The sequence below is a fragment of the Wolffia australiana genome, chromosome 2, assembly GCF_029677425.1.
Source record: "Wolffia australiana isolate 7733 chromosome 2, ASM2967742v1".
Taxonomy (NCBI): domain Eukaryota; kingdom Viridiplantae; phylum Streptophyta; class Magnoliopsida; order Alismatales; family Araceae; genus Wolffia; species Wolffia australiana.
Window position 1 is genome coordinate 20,562,322 of NC_135836.1, and position 23,221 is coordinate 20,585,542.

The window sequence follows — 23,221 nt, forward strand, 5'->3', positions numbered from 1 at the left end:
TGTGACACATCAGTAGTGCTGCAACTTTAGACCAGTCAGATAATTTAAAAAATCAACTTGTTTAAAAGTAAAGTCTCAACTTACGCGTGGCATTTATTGTAAAAAAAGGGTCTCCTTTTTTTGATTGGGCCACGTCACCCATGCATGAAAAAAGCGAAATAAAAACCGTTAATCATTTCACTCAAACAATTATTTTCTTAATAATGTGTTTTCATAAAAATCCCTAGAAATTTGTAAAAATACATATAAATCAAAATATTATTCTAAAATAGAATATACTTGATTTAATGTAAATAAACATGTAAATATGGTCAGATTGACCTAATCAAAATGTGTGTCATTGGCCATAATGTTTGATTTGGCCACGATGGACAATCTCAGATGAGAGCTTCTCAGCAAACCAAATATGAATGGATTCAAACCCTTTGATGTTCGGACCAAAAATCTTGATCATATATCACCTTGAATGGATTCCTGGGACTAATCATTTCAAGGTACATAGAGGCATCATCTCTAGTCACTTTGTTGGCTCTCCTCGCGTTCTTACCAATAAATGTCATTAACTTATCAAAAGTAGATTCTCACTTTCTACTAACACCTGAGAGGGGAAAACACTCAAGCAGAAGGGATCATCAGGGATATCCCGGTGGTGTACCTCACATAGGATTTTCGTTTCTTCCATACTTAATAATTTGTTTTATGTAAAAAACACTTTCACGTAAGTATATCCACTAGTCAGATGAACTTTTTATGTATGATTAGGCCCATGTCCTAGTGATGTGGTGAATATCAATAGGTCAATTGGAAGTGTTGAATATTTTTAGTGAAAATTTCCCATAAGAGCTCACTACCAGTGTGAAGATTCTTAGTATTGTCTACAATTAATGGCCATTGTTGTGTCTTGGGATTTATATTCCTCTTAATATTACTTAAATGATTGTGGTCACTAGATTCATGTTTCCTCACTAAAGACATTGCATCCAAAACTAGGAGGACGATAGTGCTCGACACAAACAAAATATAAGGTCTAAATTAGTAATTTAGTGCAAAGTGGTATATTCCTTGTAATTCACACAACTCAAAACATTGTGGTTTAAATATATTTACTCATGATTAGTGGTGTTACTCGTAACTGAAATATGTTACTAGTAACTGAATTATGTTGATTCCATTCTTCTGACTTTACTCATGAATACATGCGCTTTTACATTACTTTTATTAAAAATCCATACCCAAATGAGAAGTTGAATATACGATTGGATTGAAATTTTTCATAACCTCAATTGATTGGAATGTGCTTCAATGCTATGACTTTAATGGGCATTGTGGGGAGTCAGCTATAATGCTATATTGATAAACCCAAAATGAAGTCATGAAACTTGGGGCTATAGTTTTGATGCATGGAAACATATTTAATCAGCAAAAGCATTAGATCATTTCATAAATGATCTACAAAACATGCAATGCAATGAGTACATCTTGGGAAACTTTTTCCACCCTTGACTTGCTTCTAGGGATACTTTATTAAAGCCAAGCAATTGCTTGGCCTCTGCGGTATCCATGCGGCTAAAAGGTTGCTGGATCTCTTCTCCTTGTTCAACACATGTTCTTCAAAAATTTATGATACTTTTCACCATCAAAGAGACTTGTGGAATGAGTGGATAAGCTACAGAAAGAAGAAAGGGTGGGCACCCATATGCAGCTTACCTGGCCACCTAACATTGGTGCGGCCCCCCCTTATAGCTACTTATTTAAGATTTTTCATAAAAAACCCTTCAAATAAAGTACATCTTCCAACATCCTTTTAATCCTATGTGTGTGACCTTCTAGGCCCAAATATCATTTTAGTTAATAACTTTAAGGCCCAATAATATTTATTGACTAACCTTATTAACTAACTATATCAACATATAGATTAATTAATAGAGGATTGACTTAGCCCAATCGATAGGTTAAGCTTCTAGGCCGTGGGGTGTCAAGCTAAACCTCGTGCTCTAGAAGATATTGAGTAGTCTTTTAACTCTCTCATGGAATATTCTCCGTCATAAGTTAACATACACGCATAATCCTTCATATACGCGAGAATCCCGTAGGACTTAGGGTATGTTTAATTGTCAAACCCTAATCCGTCATTCGATTAGTACTCATGCGTAACGGGGATCATTGGAGGATGCCTTCTCCAATATCCTCACTACCGTCGCTATGGATTTGTTGCATCATCTTTCTTTAGTCAATCTCATCTTATACCGAGGGCTGACGATCCCATCTTGACCTCTCAATCATCTCTGTGGGTTTCTTCCTACATCCGAGCTATGACTTGTTTGAATCCCATAATTAGGGACTCGAAAGTCGTAGTCAAAATGTAGTATCCCATCTACTAGATATCCTTCGTGTCTCATGTCAATGGATCATTTATATAACTATGACATGAATCAACCTGATTGAAGTTTAGGTATAATACCATTAATGAATTCATATAGATCAATTCATTCAACTCTTTCCCCAAAGAGTACCCATCACCTGTCCTTAGTGTCTCCACACTAATGGCCTGAGGATCAACCATACTTATTATATAAGTGGGATTAGATAGTCCTATTGTATTAGGATCATTCAATGCCCATCTCAATAATCTATTGAATAAGAATGTTTAGGTTATATATGTTTAAAGACAAGTGATAATTGTATTATGATCTCATCAAAATACACTAAGTCATTGCATCTATTCATGAACTTCATTATAAACTTCACACTGATAAGTGTAAAAAGTGGTGTGATTTAATGCCAGTTAATCATGTCATTAGACTTAGACTTATGCAAAAAAAATTCTAAAATTTCCCTTTATCAGAATGTAGAAAGAATAGGATGAGTAAGGAATTGATCCACGGGGACATAGCTATCTAAGAAAATCTGAATTTATACCTTGGTTAAAACAGAAGAAAACATGGAAGTGCTTAAGTGTACTTTCTTTTATGGTTTTCAAATATATAATAGGGATATATTTATAGTTTTAGAATTTAAATTTTCAGACAGAGAAATTCAGGACTAAAAATTATGAACTATTTTTTAGTAAAATCAAAATCAAATAACAGGGAACAACTAGATTGTATTGAAACATTTTATGGTATTTGTGTGAGATTTTTAAGAGACATAGTAGAAATTAAAATTGATGATCAAGATTAAGGAACTTTTGTGTGAATTGTAAAACAATTAAATTCCAAATATCGAGATAGAAAGTGAACAAAATTGGGGGAAAATGAGTTTCAGATGGAATTTGAATTGGATCTATGAATCTAAAATAGTAGATGAGATGAGAAATAGGATAGGATGATGTTTCTATATATTTGAATCCTGAACTAGAACCAAATTGCAATACTCTTTACCATTCAAGGGCATGTAGATTCCACCCGTGCCTTGATATTTTCCCATCTACTGAACTGGAAGCATTCAAGAAAGACATCAAAGATGAAGAAGAAACTTACAGAATCAATCCAAGAATCAAGAATTTTTTTACTCTAGAAGCAGCTGATGTGTCCTTCCTGGCAAACAAGGCTGGGGAAAGCTTCCTTAGTGGTTCCCCCCATTCCGGACATAATTTTCATAATCAATATGGTGGATATAAAGAACAGGAAAAGACAAAACTGCCCTCAAAATTTCAGATTGATTTGAAAATTGGATCTCGAGATATTAAGGTTTGAATTTTTGTGAATTATGGCCATCTAGTTTCTTCATCTTCTCATCTCCTGCCGCTGGTGCCAGCTCATCTTGCCTTCCACGTTAAGAAAGGAGTCTTTCTGCAAATCTGGGGTTAAAAAATGTGATAAAATGGGGGGAAATTCCATAAAATAAGTAGTCTTTGCCTGGAAAAATTAATTTCTTCATGAATCTAAAGTCCACAAAATCTGTAAAAATTCCAAAATATCTAAAAACTCATAAATTCAGACTAAACGAATTTTTAATCAGTTTAAAGCATGATAACATGCAAATCTTGACATTTAGTTGCAGATATTTATGATCATACATGATATTTCTACAATCATTGGCATATTATCACACACTCGAATAATAACCAACTAATATTTTGTTCGATGAACTTAAGTAAAACATGGTGGTGCGATTTGGCTTTACGATCACATATTATCCATCATATATTAAATCATTTTTTATCATTTAATTGATGTTATTTTCATTTGTCTATGGATTCTCATTTCATGTATTAAAAAAAGTATTGTGTCAAAACAACACTACTTTAATGTGATTTTTACATAATTCATAGGCCCATTAATTTTCATTGAAAATATGTTTCAATATTATTCAATTTAAGGAATTCAATTCCTCTCTCTACTATGCTATCGTATATTATACAGGGCTAAAGTCAAATTTTGAGAAAGAAATAAAAAGAGAGATATGGAAGAAATAAATATAAAATTAATGTTGGTTTCTAAAGAGTGCTAGCAGCACAGCCCTTCAAGCGTGGCACTACGTATGCCTGCCGGCGGTAGGCGAGCATAGCGTGTTCAACCCTTCCCTCGTCTGGCGAGCACCAGCGCATAAGTGGAAGTGCCAATCGAAGCAGAGCACAAGGTCGGAAACTTATGGGTTCAATTGTACGCCCTCATGCACGCGCAAGGCAATGGTTTAGTTTATTCATTTCTAAGCTCTGCTTGACATTTATATAGAGCTTTAGTTTCTATCATGTCTTGATGCGGGATTAATGTTTGTCTCCTTTGCAAACTGCAGGTGGGCTGGGCTGATATAATATAAGAGAAGGATTGTGGCCCAACAAGCGGGCATCTTAAGAAAACTAGAAAGACATTATGACTTGGCTTTGAGCCACCCGACCCCAAGCCCACATCATAATCGACCTCCATAAGTGCTCCAATATAATCTCACGTGTCCAATCTTCTTAAGGAAGCTCAGAAGGCAAGATTTTATTATTATTTTTAACTCTTTCCTTTTGTTCTTTCCATACCTCTGATTTGTTGCAGAGGTTGACAAGGACGGAGGGACCCTTTGATGAACAAAACAAGCAGGCAGTTATTGACGGAGCGAGCTAACAAGGATGTTGATAACACCCTAAATTCGGTCTTTATTTCATGCTACTAGCACAATTTTAAGAGCTAAAAATGGGGTTGTTATCATGTATTTACATAAAAATATTGTTTTCAAGTGATTTCTGATCTTTCCCTAATTTTATGTTAATTCTATGAATTTTCAGGGATTTATTTGATCTTGAAATAATTATTTTTTAATGAAAATGGCACACTTAATATTTAATTTTGAAATTTATTAGTATGGGGATGAATCAGTGAATTTTCTAGAATTTTCTAGAATTTTCTAGAATTTTCTAGGATTTTTTAGGATGTTATTGGTTTTTTCTGAGATATATTTGAGGAAGAAATGGATTTTTTATAAGGAAAAAAGATATATTTATAAGAAAAAAATGAGTATTAAGAATATTTTCAATCTTTGAAGGGCTTTTCTTAAATTTTCATTGCAATGAGGCCCTCAAAAATAGCTCTCAATCGTTGTTGCAGGCGTAAAGATATTATTTAAATTATTCTAAGGTTTATTGCAATTATATAATATATTTTTTAATGTTTTTAGGAAAAAACCAGAGGAGAGAGAATGCGCAAGGGGTATATACACAATTATTTTTGGGCGGCGTCGGGCATCAATTTTACGTTTTAAAAAGGACTGATGTGTAAAATGACAGGGTGGCCCTCGTTGGCGACGACGTGGCCTCATGACAGCCGTTGGATGAGAATCCGACAGCGGGTAGTGATAACGGCCACTGGGTGGTAAGTTTACTCCCCGTGCGGTGCATACAAAGCGCATGCACAGGCGGTGACGTGGCAAGCTGTGAGTGGATATCGCAGTGAACAAGTGCACCTTAGGTGCTTGGCGATATTTCCAGTTTTGATTTTTCTCACCTTTTCTCTTTCCTTTTTTATTTTTGCCAAGGGGACGTGGCGCAACACCCACCTGAAGAAGTTGAAACGTCACCGCCAGTGGGAAGATGACACCTCAGCGAGCGATTAAAAGAGAAAAATTATAAATAAATGATATAAATCCAATGGCTAATATTGGTTTAAATTCATTTATTCATAACTTTTGATCCAGAAGTCTGATTGAGATGAATTTTTATCGATTTGCCCATCTTGATCCCCTCTTTCTATCTGTATGATTGGATCATTGAGATCAAGTCTATATTGATAAATAAAAATTAATTACTAATTAGGGGTAAAATGGTAATTTTTACCATTTTAACTAGGTATAAAAGCCAAATTTTGAGAGGAGGGGGTCATTCTTGATGTTGCTCTACCACAACTGCAAGACAGAGAGGAGCTCCAACTTGGATCAACCTAGTTGGTACTTTTTCCTTCTTTGTATTTGAACTTTTGGTGTATTTTGGATGTTAGTTGAATTTCTTAATCTTTCTTCTTGATCCTTGTCTGAACTTCTAAAACGCTTGGCTTGAGTGGAATGTACAAGCCCTGACTAGGATTTAGAGGAGAAATTGAGAGATTTCCTAGCTATTCCAAGTGCATATAAAAGAAAACTAAAAAAAGCTTATAAAAGGGTTAACATTCTAGGATATTACATTTTACATTTCATTATCCAATAGAGTAGTTATTACTGAATTGTCAAACCTAAAGAACCAACCAAAACACGTCTAAATTTTCTTCTTAATCTCTCTAATTGAATTCTTTGATCCTTTCTATTGGATCAATTAATTCAACTTAGAGCCCCTTATTTCATCTACTCCTCTCATCTCTTCTACCCCCTTTCCAAATTTCTCATCTAATTAGGGTGATTTAATCTCTATTGAAGATTAAATTAACCCCAATTAGGTTCAAATTATTCAAGAAGAACATCAATTGGATTCCTTACTAGCTTCCCTTGGATGACACTCGTACTTATCACTACACATCTTAAGTAGAGTTTTATAAATTTTATTGTATAAGCTAAAACTGACAACGACAATGGTTTAAAATTGCATAACATTTACCCCTATTTTTGGCTTATCAGATGTACCATTGTTTAAAGTGGTCGTGGGCTGCATTATAATCACAGTCATTGGATCCTCTATGAGGGAGATCTGTCAGCTAAAGGCAGATTGTCCATCTCTGCCCCTAGTCGTTGCCTTCATCGGTCGGATGATCCATCAGAAGGGGGGGACTGTAGGCCATCTAAGGACCCTTGGAGGACCCCAATGGCAGAGCAAGAGATCCACGGCCATGGGAGGTCATCCTTGGTCCTTTAAAGGGGTTCAAGGAATTTCGATTTCACATCTTCCAATCAAGACACCAAGCAACGATAAGAGACCCTTCCACTAGCGGGAGGAGCCAGGGAGATGCATGATGCCTCCCTGATGACTCCAACCACTTTGAAGGGGCAGACTGAGATTTAAGCAACCATGGAGGAGAGGGACAAAGAAAGCACACATTGATGTTAGGTGGCGGCATTTTGTGCCCCCACCCTTGGCTCTTCGAATCAGCCTAGAACTGGTATGATCGAGACTTGATCATGTTGAAAAGTAGTTAATGATTATCATTGATTACATTGAATTTGATTTAAGTAGAATTCGAACTCAACTTCATCATATTGTCATGGATCGGCCCCTTTGAGGTATTATATCAAACATGTTTCGTGCACTGAGAATTTTATACAATTTTCACTAGTTCTTCCCTACTTTATCTTCTAAATTCAATCTATAAACTATATAGACTTCAGTTTGCTAGGATATGGTATTCTCTAGCTATATATTAATATGCATAATGAATTATTAATAATCTTCTGCATGCTTACGTCTTCTCTTAATCTCTCTCTCTAAATTTGATTAATTCAACTCCTTTCAAACTAAAACATTATATTCTCTCCCTATCTCCCTTACTCTTGAACGTGTACATATATGTACATATATGTATATATATATATATATTTCTCCCTCCCATTAATCTATATCAAGTTATTTCACTATCATTAATATTCTCATCCCCTTTCTTCTTCATCTTATGTAATCAAATAATTTCCCTATTTACAAATTGCCTAATTCTCATTATCCCTCTTCTCTAATTCCGTACATAACCATCCTTGTTCACCATTACACCTTTCTATCTTTAAAAAATATAACCTACTAATCATAGTATCCTTATTAATCTGTCTTCATCTTAGTTCTCCTACATCTGAATTAAAATCCAAAATGTATATCATCCACTGCGTATATTACTATCTCGCTTCCATATAATACTTTATTTCACTAACTATTCATCTTCCACCCTTTAATACCTTCACTATTATTAGTATTATCATTTCTCTTACTCAACTTATAAATAATTTCTCATATTAACCTTATTGCCATATTATTCTCTCTAGCATGATGATGCTGATGCGAGGGCAAAATATGCTGGGCGAATGCAAGACGATGACGATCTATGGGTGCTAAGGCGAGGGGTTGACGAGGAACGTGGCCATAGGAGATCTCAGATGGACTCAACCCGATGGTGCGAGCCTCCAGGGAGTTACGCGCGTACTCGGCACGCGGGAGGGAGCAACAGCGCTTGCCGTTATCTTGTAGGTGGCATAGCGGTTGCAACAGGTGCGCCGCTTGTCATCCTTCTATATGATAAAGGGTGCAGGATCCGCACAAGGACTAAGGCTCATCTAGACGAGGCCTGTCGACATGACACGTGCTTCCTCTGGGCGAAAGGCTCGGGCGGCCAGACGGGTGGCGCGAGTGGCCAGGTAGGCGACACGAGTGGCCGAGCGAGTGGCGCGGGGGGCGTGGGCGGCACTAGTAGCTGAGCGGGCGACGCGGCGTGTGGTGCGGGTGGCTAAGCTAATGGCGCGGGCGGTCGGGCGTGACGACGTGTCGTCGCGATCGTGTTCCCTCTCTTGAGGAATCAAGGGGTGACTAATGATCACTAACCCAAATGTGTTGGTTGAGGCCATCTTCTTCGCCGGCTTCACAGTATAAGGGTACCATGTAACCCGTCGCCCCCGATACATGAACGAACATGTGTTACTCCTGCCGGCTATGGTGACATCATGGTCATAGATCTAGGGACGACCTAGGATGATACTTCCTGCTTTCAAGGAAGGACGTCACAAAGGACGGTCTCATCGTATGTGCTCACCTTCGATGGGACGTGGCACTGTCGCTTCACTAACAATGATGAAGCGTCAATCCATGACAGGTCATGGGAAATCGGTTGAGGTATGGCTGCCAATCCTTGTCGGGTAACCATCGTGTCCGAGATGGCATTGATATAGCTTTCGCTGTCCACGATCAAATTACACACCTTGTCATTGATCTTGACATAGGTGCAGAAGATCAAGGACCAGAGAGCCGTATCGATCATCGGGTCCGTCCTCTACGGGACAAGCGTAGTGTTAACCTGCAACGTCTCTTAGTGGGGGACTGGTGTACCACTAGTGCTGGGGAAGTCAACCGCTATGCTGGAAAGTCATCAGCTAGTAGGGCATGGAGCGGGTGTCGAGGTCGAACGAGTGTCCAAGATCTGAATGTACCCAACTCATGTGTCGGGTGATTTGTAATCGTATACACAGTAGTCATCATCGTGTATTTGCTCCATCTCTCCTAACTGTTCATGCTTGGCTTCTCTTGTATCGATCAGGAGGGCCGAAGACAGACACTAGCTAGCTCGATGCCATTTCCCTCGGCACTTGAAGCACGTGATCTGTGCTTGGTTCACGATTGTGCTGCAGCCGTGTCAGTAGTGATGGCCCAAGGTAGTGGGGCGGAGCCCTCTGAAGTGGTTGGGGTGTTCCTTTGCCCTCCGGCAATCTGCAAGGTCCATTCGGTCATAGACGGGGTAGTTCAAGCGGGTGTAGCTCAAGGGGCAGCTGGGTTAGACTTAGCAATGACCTCCTCGCTCGGATGCTCCATGTGCTCCACTATGTGGTAGGCTTCGTCGACCTTGGCGGGGCTGCATTTAAGCACCTCGATGCATAGGGTCGGTAGAAGCCCGTGAACAAACAGACCATTGATGATTCGCGGGTCCTTCATGAACCAACACTACATCTGGCATTCTTCAAAGGCCTCGATATACTCTATCACGGACTATCGACCTTGTCGAAGGTCCAGCCACGTGAGGAATAGCGTCATCTGGTACTACAGTGGCACGTACATGTTCCTCAACTTCTGTGCCATATTGGTCCATGATGTGATGGGCCGTCCTCGTCGCTCTACTACGACTCGCTCGTTGTCCCAGAAGATCTTGGCCTATATAGCAAGTCTCGTCTCTGCATATTCAACGCACAAGTCATCGTCCATGCGATACCATCAGAAATTGGAGTTCATGCTTGACTCCAAGTCGATGAACTCCTTCGGCTTCCTCGACCCCTTAAAGATGGCGACGTTGGCTCGTACGCTCTTCTGGATCCTAGCGCGATGCTCCTCTCGTCGGCACTCGTAATTGTCTAGGCGCCACACGGGCACCGGGTAGCCTCCATAAGGTGGGTCGGCGTGTCATCAAGGTGGGGTTGAGTAGCAGTCATGTTCATCCCATTGTCAGGGTTGACCATCGTACGGGGCACGGATGTCAGGCATCACACGCGGCGGGTTGCGAGGAACCTCGTTAGTTTCATTGTACTGTCACTCAAAAGGCCGGACGTCTCGGCGGGCCGGTAGGTCAGCCTCGTACCCATGATTGTAGTCGTCTCATGGGTATCATCTATGCCAGATACGGACATCTTGTGGGTCGCGTATGGGGTATCGGTCAAGGTGTCGATCTCTACGCTCCTCGTCATGCCCTCTGTCGTCATCTAGGTACTCGTCAGCATCATAAGGGCTCTTCGGATGCTCTAGTTATCACGCGACCCGAGGCAGGTCGTGGGCTTGCTCTAGAGCCATGGGCACGGGTGCGGTGACAAGTACCGAATGTACCGCGGGACGTGTGAGCAACTGCTCCACACATTCGGCGACGGCGGTCAGAGTATGGAGATACACTCCTCGCTCTTTGGATGAGTTCTCCTGGGGTCGGTATTGCTGGTCCGGTCTTCCTTGGACGCGTCCAACTCCTTGACCACGTGTGAAGGGAACCCGGGATGCGGGCTTGTCTATGGGAGTTGTCCCATGTGGGCAACGACTCGTCGTTGCTCTCTCCTCTTTATCTCTAGGAGGCAAGGCACCTAGTGATCGTGAGGAGCTAAGATGGGATCGTGCACGTCCATGGCAGGCGCGGATGTGTCCGCATGGACCGGACGATCTGACAGTACCCCTATCGGCAGGTGCGGTCTGTCCGAGCTCTAAAGGAGGCGGTGAGGAGCCACCTTTGGGTGTCAAAAGACGATGCTCCGAGAGGCACGTCAGGCTGCCTCTCTCGATCGGCGACAAAGCTGCTTGTCGCGGGGAAGTCGCACCTCCCTATTGCATCCTTCTGCTCGATCTCATCTCGATGGCCATGGCTAGTTCCTCGGAGTGTTTCTAGATGAGGTTTCGAAAACGGATGAAATGCAGATGTAATGATGCGGGTACGAAAATGTGTTTTGAGCGACCACAACCTGGCTCTGATACCAAGATGATGTCGAACCTCGTCAGGGACATCGTTCGGTCGGGTATTGAGATGATGCTCTAGTACCAATTTGATGTTGAACGTTGTCAAGGACGTCGTCTGGTCGGGTATCGAGATGATGCTCGGATACCTAGATGTTGTCAGATGTCGTCAGTGACATCGTCTGATGGATAATTCCCTAACAGGATGTAACTACATGAGGACGTGAACCCTAGGCGGGTGGACGTGTAGGCCCCGATTCGTGGGGATTTGTCGAACTCTGAGCTGCAAGATGGGCGACCAGTGACGGTGACCTTCTGATCCTCGTCGAAGCGATGACGGTAAATACGGCGTCGAATGGAATAACTCCGTTGGCGCTCACACGTAACGGATGGGCTCGTCCCATACCAGGGAATTCACTCGATGCGCAGTCTTCATGATACAATCTCTCACCTAAACTAACCGGAGCGCGGTGGAGTGCAGCCAATAATATACTAGAAGATGTAATATAACTGACGAGCAAGGGGAACGGCATACCTCGTTAGTGGCGACGTCCGTCATCGATGTCTTCGTTGATGCGTGGGCCAGTGCAGGTAGGTGTAGCGGAGAAATGCAGCGAAGAGGTAGCTCGATCGGCCGCAAAGGTGCGGCACAAGAGCAACGTTGGGAGTCGGAGTCGAAAGGAAAGAAGAGTAGCGGCGAGTTGGCTCAAGCACACAGTTGAGCTCGACAACATGGTCGTAGGGTGGACTAGCGCGAGGGGGACAGATGGCCAGAGTGGAGTAGTGCAAGGGCACTTAGTCGAACAGGTGGAGAGTGCACATCAAGGATAATCCCTGCGCTCGACCAATTCGTGGATGTGCAGGTCAGCTTACTACGCACGCGGTACACACACACTTAAAGGCCACGTGAGCAATGTGGCGAGGACCCTGTTGATCAACACGATTTTGCCCGATGCACGCGCTCGCAGAGGAGTGAGAAAACAAACCGCCCGTGCACACGATTGATTGTGTGGTTGCGTCACATGGGTGCAACCCGACACCAAGGGGCCCGTGACCATGGTGGGCGATGCCCAAGCCCAGTTGTGGTGGCATTCTGTAAGTCAACCTGGCCGAAGTCACTGACCACTATGAGAACGGTGAGTTGCGCCTGACAGTGGTACGGAACACGTCGTTGGCAATCTGATGATATGAGTCTCACGATCGTGGTGCGATGGCACTGAACTCCAGGTGCTGAGGCGGCCTCCCAATCAGCCAGGCCGACACGAACCCGTTGCCCCTCGGGTGAACGGAGCTTGCGATCACAATGAAACCAGCATCTGTCGAGTGGGGTGTACCGCACGTCGAGTGTACAAGGCGATGATCCACTCAGTGGCACGCGACGTTGACCGCGTGCGAAGACCTACGCGATGCCTTTGGCCTTGGCAGATGGTGAGAACGTCTTGTGCACGGATGTCGAGCCACACAAGGAGGATAGCGGAGTATCGACATGAGCACCGGCGACGCCTCTTGATCTCTCTTCCTATTTCTTTCGTTCTCTCTCTTCCTCCTCTCTCCTTCTCCACTTTTCTTCTTCTTGGTGAAACCAGACAAGAAACAACATTTTACTTTGATAATGCCTAGTCTAAAGGGGCTAGGGTTCCATCATGCCCCATATATAGGGGCACGATGGCCCTTACTAAGGGCTAGGGGGGGTCTTATACATGGGACCCCCGTTAATACAGAAATAAACATAAACTTTTGGCACGTATTCGACGACGTGAGACAACACTGCACGCGTCGATACGAACATGAGCACGACACAATGGGTACAGACTTGACGAAAATGAACACACAAACACGATAAAACAAATAATAAAACAAGCACAACCGGGGAGAAATCAAAACATTTGATGGTGCGGTCGTGCTTTTCATCCGGGGTGTTAAACCTGAGTGTCGTCATTGTTGCCTTGCTGTGCCGATCGAGCTGGACATGAACCGGGGTGTTAAACCCGACGATGATGGCGGCTCTGATGGCGTCTCCGATGGAGTAAGCTGGTGTGCTCCATCACAAAATATTTGATTTAGGAAAATTAAAATCATATTGGCGGTATAAATAACACTGCAATTTGCTTCCACCATAGTATTTTTCTTGGAGGAAAGGGATCACACCAAAGTCAGAAACCATCATAAAAGGAATAGGAAGGGGCATATGCAAATATATGATAATCAAATAATTAAGTTTCGAGAAGTCAAGGGTTCTCGCAAACTCAATCCAAGGGACTTAGGTTCAAGATTAAGCACTAAGGATATAGTTCAAATATTAGTGTTTTTGTAATGAGGATAAGTGTGTTAAGAATTTTTTCTAGTTTTTAACTTTAGTAGTGTCCAGTTTAGTAGTATTTATTGATCAACTAAGTGAGAGTTTATTAGACTCGTAAGCATATAGATGCATGTGACTTTTGGGTAAGAAAAATAGTCCATTACGAGCAGTAAGAGGACCATAGTTGAATGATTCTTAAATGATAAGGCTAAAAAAAACTAATAACATTACAAAAAATTTAATCACCAAACCACTTCTAATTTACACATCACAAAAAGTTGGTCCAATAATAGCATTGCAGTAAATTTTAAACCATGCATTATGATTTATAATCAAAATTCACTTAAAAATATTAGAAATTCTACATTGCGATTGCAAGCCAATCCATATCATGCTTCACAAAATTTAAATCCCATTATTATTATGTTTTTTTCATGTTGGAAAGATTACATATGACTTGTCAAGGGAATTAAACAAAACTTACACAACTATAGATGAATTGAGGGTCTTTTAATCTCCTAGAATGCACAAATCTAAGAAACACTAAAATGGTAAAAAAATAAATTTTATATTGAATGGATTTCTGTTTCAAACTAGAAAAAAACTGAATGCGGCTGAAGAACTTATATATTTACCCACGATCTTAAATTTTCTCAAATTCCTCTCTATAATGAAACAGTTTATTAGAGATCAACCTTTTCCTCACCAAAGAACCGATTCACCTCATCCTGCATTAATTAAATTTGTATGTGTCTTCTCTTTATAATGATCACAATAACACATAATAGGATATTGAAAGTTTTTAAAAGGTCTTATTTATTAAGAGTATATCACTATTCAAATGTAAATGTAAGGGTCACATCCATAAAAAAATGAATAAATTATACCTCCTAATTATTATGGGATGACCCAAATTATTCATAATCTCAAGGAATCAAAACTGATGTGTCTGATAGAAATACATGTGGTTGGCAAGCCAATCACACATTCCATATCTCATTCCATGTTCATTAATATAACATAGTCATTATAGTGCGCATGTGACGCTTATAATGAAGTCCATGAATACATGATCCGACTTAGTGAATTATGATGAGATAGTAATACTTAGATCACTAGTCTTTAATCATGTGTTATAAATATTCCTATTCGAAGGATACTCGAGAAGGACATCGAAGTATCATGAAAGAATAGACTATCTAGGCACACTCATATGATGATTATGGTTGTTTTCGTAGCCATTAGTGTGGAGACACTAAGGATAGATAGTGAGTGCTCTTTAGTGGAAAGAGTTCACTTAATTGATCTGTATGTATCCCTGAATGGTATTATATCGGACTGTCAATCAGTTTGATTCATGTCACAGCTGTGTAAGTGGTCCTTAGATCTGAAACACCAAAGATGTCTTGTGGACGGACAGTTGTACTTTGATTATGAGCTATGTGTCCCTAATCACGGGATTCTAAATAGTCTTAGTTCGGGTGCTTCAAGAAGTTTACGAAGGCTGTTGAGTGGTCAAGATGGGATCATCCACCCTCTGTATAAGAGGTGACAGCTCAAGGAAGACGATCCGATGGAGTCCTTGGACAAGGCAGTGAAATATTGGAGAAGAGTTCTTCGATGATTTTTGAATGCATCAGTACTAATTCGGATGACCGATTAGGATTCGATAGTTGACCGTACCCTAAGTCATCCACGGAGCGTCAAGTGGATGAGGGATTATACGTACACGGTAAACGATGATGAGTAGGTCCCTTGAGTTAGTTGATACACACTCCTTTGTATCTTCTAGAGCACGAGGTGTAGCTTGGCACCCCACGTGTTGGACACTCAACCTATCGATTGGGTTAAATCGATCGACGTTAATTAATCTATATGATGATATAGTTAATTAATTTGGAAGGCCAATAAAGGTTATTGGGCCACTGGACTCATTAACTAGACTGGTTCATGGGCCTAGAGGGTCACATGCAAATGGTCTTTTGGACGTCGGAAGATATACTTTAGTTTTGGGAGTTTTTATGAAAAATATGAACTTAGTATAAATAGGGGAAGGCCCTTAACGTAGTTCACCTAGGCCAAAATTGCTCAAGGGCCTTCCCTTTCTTCTCCCTTCTCCCCACCCCCCCTCTCCACTCCCGATGCGATCGGGACGACACAACGACAACAATGGAGGCAGAACAGAGCTCGTCAATGAGAAGGAGGAGATCCGATGTGCCGAGGACTGCGTGGATACATCTATAGGCTGCACACTTGAGCAGCTCGACTCATCTCGCTCACAGATCCAAGAAATCAGGGATGTGATCCGTGCAAAGGTACTTCGATTTTATCGATGCCATTCGATTTCACAAAAGTCTTCCGCTGCGTATCATTTTGAAATCTTCATCCAGATCTAGGCCTCTAGAACCCAACAGTCACTTTGTAGGCCCATTTCCCTTGTTATTTAAAGGGGTTTCACCCTTCCTTAAACCCTAATCCGACTTTACAGCCGCCAAGTGTGTTTTGTTCATTCTTCTTCTTCTTCTTCTTCTTCTTCTTCTTCTTCTTCTTCTTCTTCTTCTCTCTCTCTCTCTCTCTCTAGGTTTATTGTCTTGATTACGCCTTGGTGGTTCCTCCCTTGTCTCGGGAGTCCAAGGTGGAGCTCCTCTATTGCACCATACAAACCATATTAAGAAGCTTATGCCCTGCACCAAGAGCCTTGGACGTTGACATCACGCTGATGACGTACAAAGCTTCTTAGTATCTACCTCTATACATCGTCTTATTGATCGTGTCTGGGTTGATATATTCCACATTTGACCGTAGCATCTCGGGATTTCTTTCAACAGCAAGCAAGAGAAGAATCACTTACAGAGAGAGAGAGAGAGAGAGAGAGAAGAGCAAACAACTGAGTGAGTGAGTGAATGAGAGATAGAGAGAGAGAAGCGTGTGAGAGAATTGTTAGAGAGAGAAAGAAGAGCGAGCAAGCAAGAGAAGAATGGCAGAGAGAGAAAACGAGAGAGAAAAGAGAGAGGGAGGGAGCTAAAAGAGGGAGGAACAACCCAAATTTATTATTCTAATTTTAAAAAAAAATCGCACAGAACCGCACACGCCCCAAAATCTCACACTAGCGGGTCCTTAGCGGGTCCGCTCCCGAGAAGGAAGGAAGGAAGCAAGCTTATCCGCCGTGGCCGCAAAAACCTCAGAAAATCCTCAGCTTGGAGCGACCCTTCAATTTCCGCGATGCCGCCGCCGTCGCTCAGCCTTCTGCTCGCCGTCCCGCCGCCGCGGCCCTCCCCGCGCGCGGCCGGGCCGCCGCCCTCCGCCGCCAAGCCCCGCTTCCCCCCCCTTCTTCTCCGCTTCCGAAACCCCCTCCAAAACCCCTCCGCCATCGGCCCGGACGGCAAATTCTACCCTTCTCCTTCCCCCGCCGACGACGACCCCCCCGAAGCTCCCGAAGACTCCGCCCATGGAGTCTCTCGCCTCAACCAGTTCCATCGCCAAGTCTCCAACGCCCGCAAGACCCAGGAAGCGGAATTCAACAAGGACCAGCCTCTCTTCCTCTCCGCCCTCGCCCTCGAAGAAGACGCCCCCGACATCCCCGATCAATCCCCCTCCGCCGATTCCGGCGACGACCCCTTCGGCGACATCGACCGCGCCATCGCTCTCAAGCGCAAGGAGTTCGTCAAGCAGGGCCTCCTCCCCCCCAAGCCCCCCAAGAACAAGAAGAACGACCCCGAACCAATCGAGGGTTTGGAGGATCTCCCCCCCGAGGAGGCCGCCGATCTCGAGGAGATCGGCGAGCTCCAAGGCCTCGCCGATGAGGATTTCTCCGAGGAAGACGACGAAATCGACCCGGACGATCCGCAATTGGGGCTCAACGGGACTCCCGCTTCTGGGTCTTCTTCCTTCGATCTTGATCTTGACAGCTTCGGCAAGTCCCGGCCTCAGATCGTCGAGCCCGAGTTCAAGATCACGTTGGCCGAGCTTCTGGATGAGAGCCGGGTCGTCCCCGTTTCCGTCTACGGAGATCTCGAAGTCGCCATTACTGGAATTCAACACGATTCCAGAGAAGTTACTGCGGGAGATCTCTTCGTTTGTTGCATCGGATCGAAAACCGACGGTCATCTCTTTCTCAGCGAGGCTGATAAGCGAGGCGCTGTCGCTGTGGTTGCTAGCAAAGAAATCAACATAGAGGGAACCATCTGGTGCAAAGCCCTGGTCATCGTTGAAGATACAAACGCTGTTCTTCCTGCTCTCTCGTCGTCGTTTTACGGGCACCCGTCTAGACGTTTGTCCGTGATTGGGATCACTGGTTCTTATGGAAAAACCGCTGCTTCTTACTTGATTAGAGGGATTTACGAGGCCATGTCTCTCAAAACTGGGATCTTGACGACTGTTGGGTGCTATATTCACGGTGATAATCAGCTGGAGAACAATTATGCGAATCCTGACGCCGTGATTGTTCAGAATTTGATGGCTAAGATGGTTCATAATGGGACTGAGGCCTTGGTTATGGAGGCTTCTTCTCAAACCTTAGCGCGTGGTAGATGTGAAGAGATAGATTTTGACATTGCCGTCTTCACCAATGCGGCTGGAGAAAGTCTTGATTTCTATGGCGATGAGGACTGCAGGGCGAGTCAAGGAAAGCTGTTTGAGAAAATGGTTGACCCAGAAAGACATCGGAAAGTGGTCAATATTGATGATCCTCAAGCTTCATATTTTGTTGGGCTTGGAAATCCTGCTGTCCCTGTTGTGACTTTTGCTGTTGAGAATCAGAGTGCGGATGTTTACCCTTTGAAATTTGAGCTTTCTTTGTTTGAGGCTCAAGTTTTGATCCACACTCCGAGGGGGATACTGGAAATTTCCTCGGGTTTGTTGGGGAGGCAAAGTATATACTGCATTCTTGCGGCTGTATCTGTTGGGATTGCGGTTGGGGCGCCATTGGAGGACATAGTCAGAGGTATTGAAGAGGTGGATGCTGTTCCTGGTAGGTGTGAATTGATAGATGAGGAGCAAGCGTTTGGGGTGATCGTCGATCACGCCCGCTCCCCGGATTCTCTCTCCAGGTTGTTGGATTCAGTGAGAGAATTATCGCCAAAGAGGATAATTACAGGTGTGGTGATTTCCAATCTTTTTCTCTTCTACTTTTAAATAGAAGTTGAAACATGAATATGCATCTGTGCTCTGGTTGGTGGATGATGGTGAATTGGTGATCATTGTTATTTTCAGTGACATAGCGACTGTCATTATCATTGTTGATAGTATACATGTGGTGGAGGTGGATGACAAATTAATCATCATCATCGTCGGCATCATCATCATATGTATCCCCATATCTCATCAACGTGATCCATGGTTGGGCTTGTACAACTGACAATGACCATGACGGCTCTTCATTAACTGATGGATCACGAGGAAGGACCATGATGATTCATCATTCCTAAATTTTGTCATCGTCGTCTATCATGGGGCTTGGACAAATGATGATGACAGTGATGGCCTGTGGTAAAGTGATGCATGATGATGGGGAGGACGGTCATGATTTGTTGTTTTCTTGTCACCGTCATCCATGTTTGGGCTTGGATTTTTTTCGAAAAAAAAATGATTGGGCTTGGATATTTCACAATGATGATGACAATGTGTCATCAACTGATGGATGATGATGACAATGGCTATTCATCATCGTTCACTTGTGATCATCATTATTGATGCGAAACCCTACGCTGTGCCATTCCATTGAACTGTCAGTAACTTTACACTGATTTTATTTCGTCACGGTTTTTCCTCTCTTCTAACATTACATTTTGATTTGCTACTTGATGGGTGTTGGGAAAAAGCAAAACCCATTTAAGTTGAATGTGCTGATGATTCTGCTCCTGTTTGAATGAATTCAGTGGTGGGGTGTGAAGGTGAGAAAGACAGAGGAAAAAGGCCAATGATGACAAAGATTGCAACGGAGAAAAGTGATGTTGTTATGCTGACATCTGATAATCCCAGATCAGAAGATCCATGTAATATGCTCATGCCGTTGTTCATAATGTTGATTTGTATGGGCACTAACATTCCGTTTTGTTTTATTCAGTGGACATCTTAGATGACATGCTGGCTGGGGTTGGGATGACCATGCAAGATTACCTGAAGCATGGAGAGAATGACTACTATCCTCCTCTATCCAACGGATGCAGGCTCTTTCTTCACGATATCAGAAGAGTTGCCGTGCGCGCCGCTGTGGCAATGGGGGAAGAAGGCGACGTTGTCGTGGGTTCCTTAATCTTTTCATTATAATACTTGGGTTTTTTGTTATTGATCATTTCTCATTCCCAATTTCACTGTTCTAGAAGAGATATAGTCTCTGATTTTTGGAGTACTGTTCAGGTCATCACTGGAAAGGGTCACGAAATTTGCCAAATAGAAGGAGACAAGAAGGAGTTCTTTGACGACCGAGAAGAGTGCAGGGAAGCGCTGCACTACGTTGATGAGTTGCATCAAGCAGGCATAGACACGAGCGAATTTCCATGGAGGTGAGTAAAAGGAAAAAAGTCCCCATTTCTTCTTACATACCAAATTTTAACTTCCAGCCCAGTCAACGTATTCTAATTCAGTAAACTTCATATCTAGATGGGTTAATTACTTAAAATCTACACCGATTCGGGTGGAAATAAGAGTTAATTTCTTCTTCGATGAACATCCATCAAGCGTGATTTTCCCTGATTAATGCCACAATCTTTGCCTTTACCAGTACAATATCCATTTTAATGAAGGGCTGACCAATCTGCCTGTAGTTGACTTTCTCTATTTCTTTTGGTTTTGTAGATTACCAGAGAGCCACTGAGGTCAACGCTTTTAGAGACCCCACGGTTCCATCTCTAGTTTTGTTTGGCCTCTGGAGCGATCTGATCTGATGCAACCATGGGGACCGTTCGATCATGTAGTTGCCTGGTGGACCACATATACGTACGTATCCATGATTTTTTTATCCTCGTTATTATTTTTAGTAATATATTTGTAACTTCACCTCTTATGTTGATCAAGTGATGCTGCTGACCGGTGATCGAGTGCAATTTGTGGGCCTAACTTGTTACCAATTGTATCGGAATTTGGGTCGACTGGGTTTTGATCTGTCGGCCCCTTGAATTTTTCCCATGACTTCTTTAATAATAAGGTATAATTGGTTTGAATAAATCGTGGGTGTGAAGAAGCTTTTCTCTTTTCTTCGTTTAATGTTCACTGAAACAAAAAAATGATGCCATCTATTTATGGGACCAAATTAGCTTAATGCTTGCTCTACTGTTCACAGAATATTTAGCCCTATTCTAATGTTCACAGAATATTGGGCCCTATTCTACTGTTCACAGAATATTAACCGTATGCTTCATCCCAGGATGGGTAGACTGAGGGGACAAAATGACGATGTGATGATTTTTTAGATGAGGAGACTATGAAATTTGAAAATATTTAAACTTTCCACATTTCTTTGGCAAAGATTGAACGATATTATTAAAAATGTCCTACCTGGCACCATCGTCTCGCAGATATAACTCATGTGAATCTACTTAAATGACGGTGATATCATCAAGTACCTTGTCATCAAACATTCCCCTTATTATTTCCCATCATTGGATTTGTATTTTGGGGCTACTTAGAAGTTGGGGAATCAGGCATTACTTGGAAGAAAAAAATCAGTACCATACTTCCAGATGAAATGCAGAACAGCAAAATATTTAAAATATTTAAAGAACTTGAAATCCAGAACTGCAAAATGGCTTAACTACTCCGGCCACTCAAAGTACAATCATCCACTCTGATATCTGATATAGTTCTAACTAAATCAAGTAACAGATTCTTGAAAAGATAAAATTGACTCACAAGGGTAGTGTGGCAATACAACTCTTCAGATAGAAAAGAAGATCCCAGATCCGTAGCACCTTCTCAAGCTCCCCAGCCGAATGCAGCTTCAGCTCAGCAACGCCTCCAATCTCCAGGCTCTTTCCTCGAAATGATCCATGCCCCTACAGTCCAAAGGGGGCTTACTTATATAGGAGCAAGAAGTCCTTGCTCCTAGCCCGGGCAGTTAGTTACTACCCTGGGTGGTTACCATCTTGATCTTGGACTACATTGACTCCACACGTGTGGACCCAGGTGTGGTCCCACGTGCAGATTCATTCACATTTTTTCCTCCATGTCCTCCTCCTTTCTTCTTTTTTATTTATGTAATCCAAGGTATCATAACATTACCCTCCGCCCCCCCCCCCTCCACTATCACCTTGTCCCCAAGGGGAAAATCTGGGAGCCGTTCTTTGATTGTAGATAGTGGTTCCCATGAAGAATCTTCAATAGGTAATCCTGCCCACTTGATACACACCTCCACAAAACCTTTAGAATCTTAGACATTCAACACTTTCGCTAGGGTTAATTGCCATTCCAGCTGTGGTGACAGAGGGGTTAACACAGTTGTTTGATCCTTAGGCCCGAGGGCTTTACACAACTGAGAAATGTGGAATATGGGGTGTAAACTGCAGGAGGCGGGGAGGTTCAATTTGTATGCTATTGATCCCACTTTCTTTAAAATTTCAAATGGTCCAAAAAAATTGGGAGACAATTTTTCATTCACACATTTGGCTAAAGATTGCATTTTGTATGGTCATAATCTCAGATACGCCTTATCACCCATACTGAAATTCACGTCTCTCCGGTGTTTATCTGCCTTTTCTTTCATTACTGTCTGTGCATTTGCTAATCTTTGTCGCAACATCTTCAACATCTGATCCCGTTCCCATTGTAATTCATCCACGGGTGCTATGGGAGGAGGAGGACTACCATAGTGTAGCGATTTGGGAGGATGTCTATCATATACAATGTTGAAAGGGGTAGTCTTCAGTGCAGAGTGAAACGAAATGTTGTAAGAGAACTCAGCCCAATGCAGCCATCTGGACCAGGTGCTTGGTGTTTCTGAAGTAAAGCAGCGTAGGTACCCTTTAAGGCATCTATTTACCACCTTTGTCTGGCCATCAATTTGCGGGTGAAAAGAGGAACTCATCCTTAAAGTAGTACCTTGGAGTTTGAATAGCTCTTTCCAGAAAGCAATTGTAAATACCTAATCCATGTCTGATACAATTGTTGGGTTCTAGAGGCCTTGACATGGATGAACAAAACAAAACGATTCGCGGCGGAAGACTTTTGCCAATTGAACGACATCAACATGAACATTGAAACGAGGTGCCTTTGCATGAATCTCATTCGTGATTTCTTCGATTCCGAAGCGAGACGAGTCGAGCTGCTCAAGTGTGCAGCCTCTAGACGTATCCACGCAATCCTCGGCACGTCGGATCTCCTCCTTCTTGTTGACGAGCCCCGTTCTTTCTCCATCCGCGTCGTTACATAGTCCCGATCACATCAGGGATGAAGAGGGGGTGTTGGGAGAA

The 23,221-nt window shown here is 42.5% G+C and overlaps 1 protein-coding gene across 2 annotated transcripts; it reads left to right on the forward strand.

Annotated features, from left to right (window-relative positions):
• Positions 1-16,996: 16,996 nt before the first annotated feature.
• On the forward strand, positions 16,997-20,981 carry MURE (ALBINO OR PALE-GREEN 13). Of its 2 annotated transcripts, XR_013580661.1 has the most exons (6): positions 16,997-18,912; positions 19,694-19,810; positions 19,882-20,057; positions 20,175-20,320; positions 20,613-20,753; positions 20,832-20,981. XR_013580661.1 is itself a non-coding variant. In XM_078571402.1 (5 exons), the coding sequence occupies exons 1-5, from the start codon at positions 17,040-17,042 to the stop codon at positions 20,629-20,631; spliced, it is 2,331 nt and encodes a 776-aa protein (XP_078427528.1). In that variant the 5' UTR covers positions 16,997-17,039; the 3' UTR covers positions 20,632-20,981. The 2 variants fall into 2 exon arrangements, 1 of the variants encoding a protein (XP_078427528.1); XM_078571402.1 differs by having other exon boundaries at positions 20,613-20,981.
• The last annotated feature ends 2,240 nt before the right edge of the window (positions 20,982-23,221 follow it).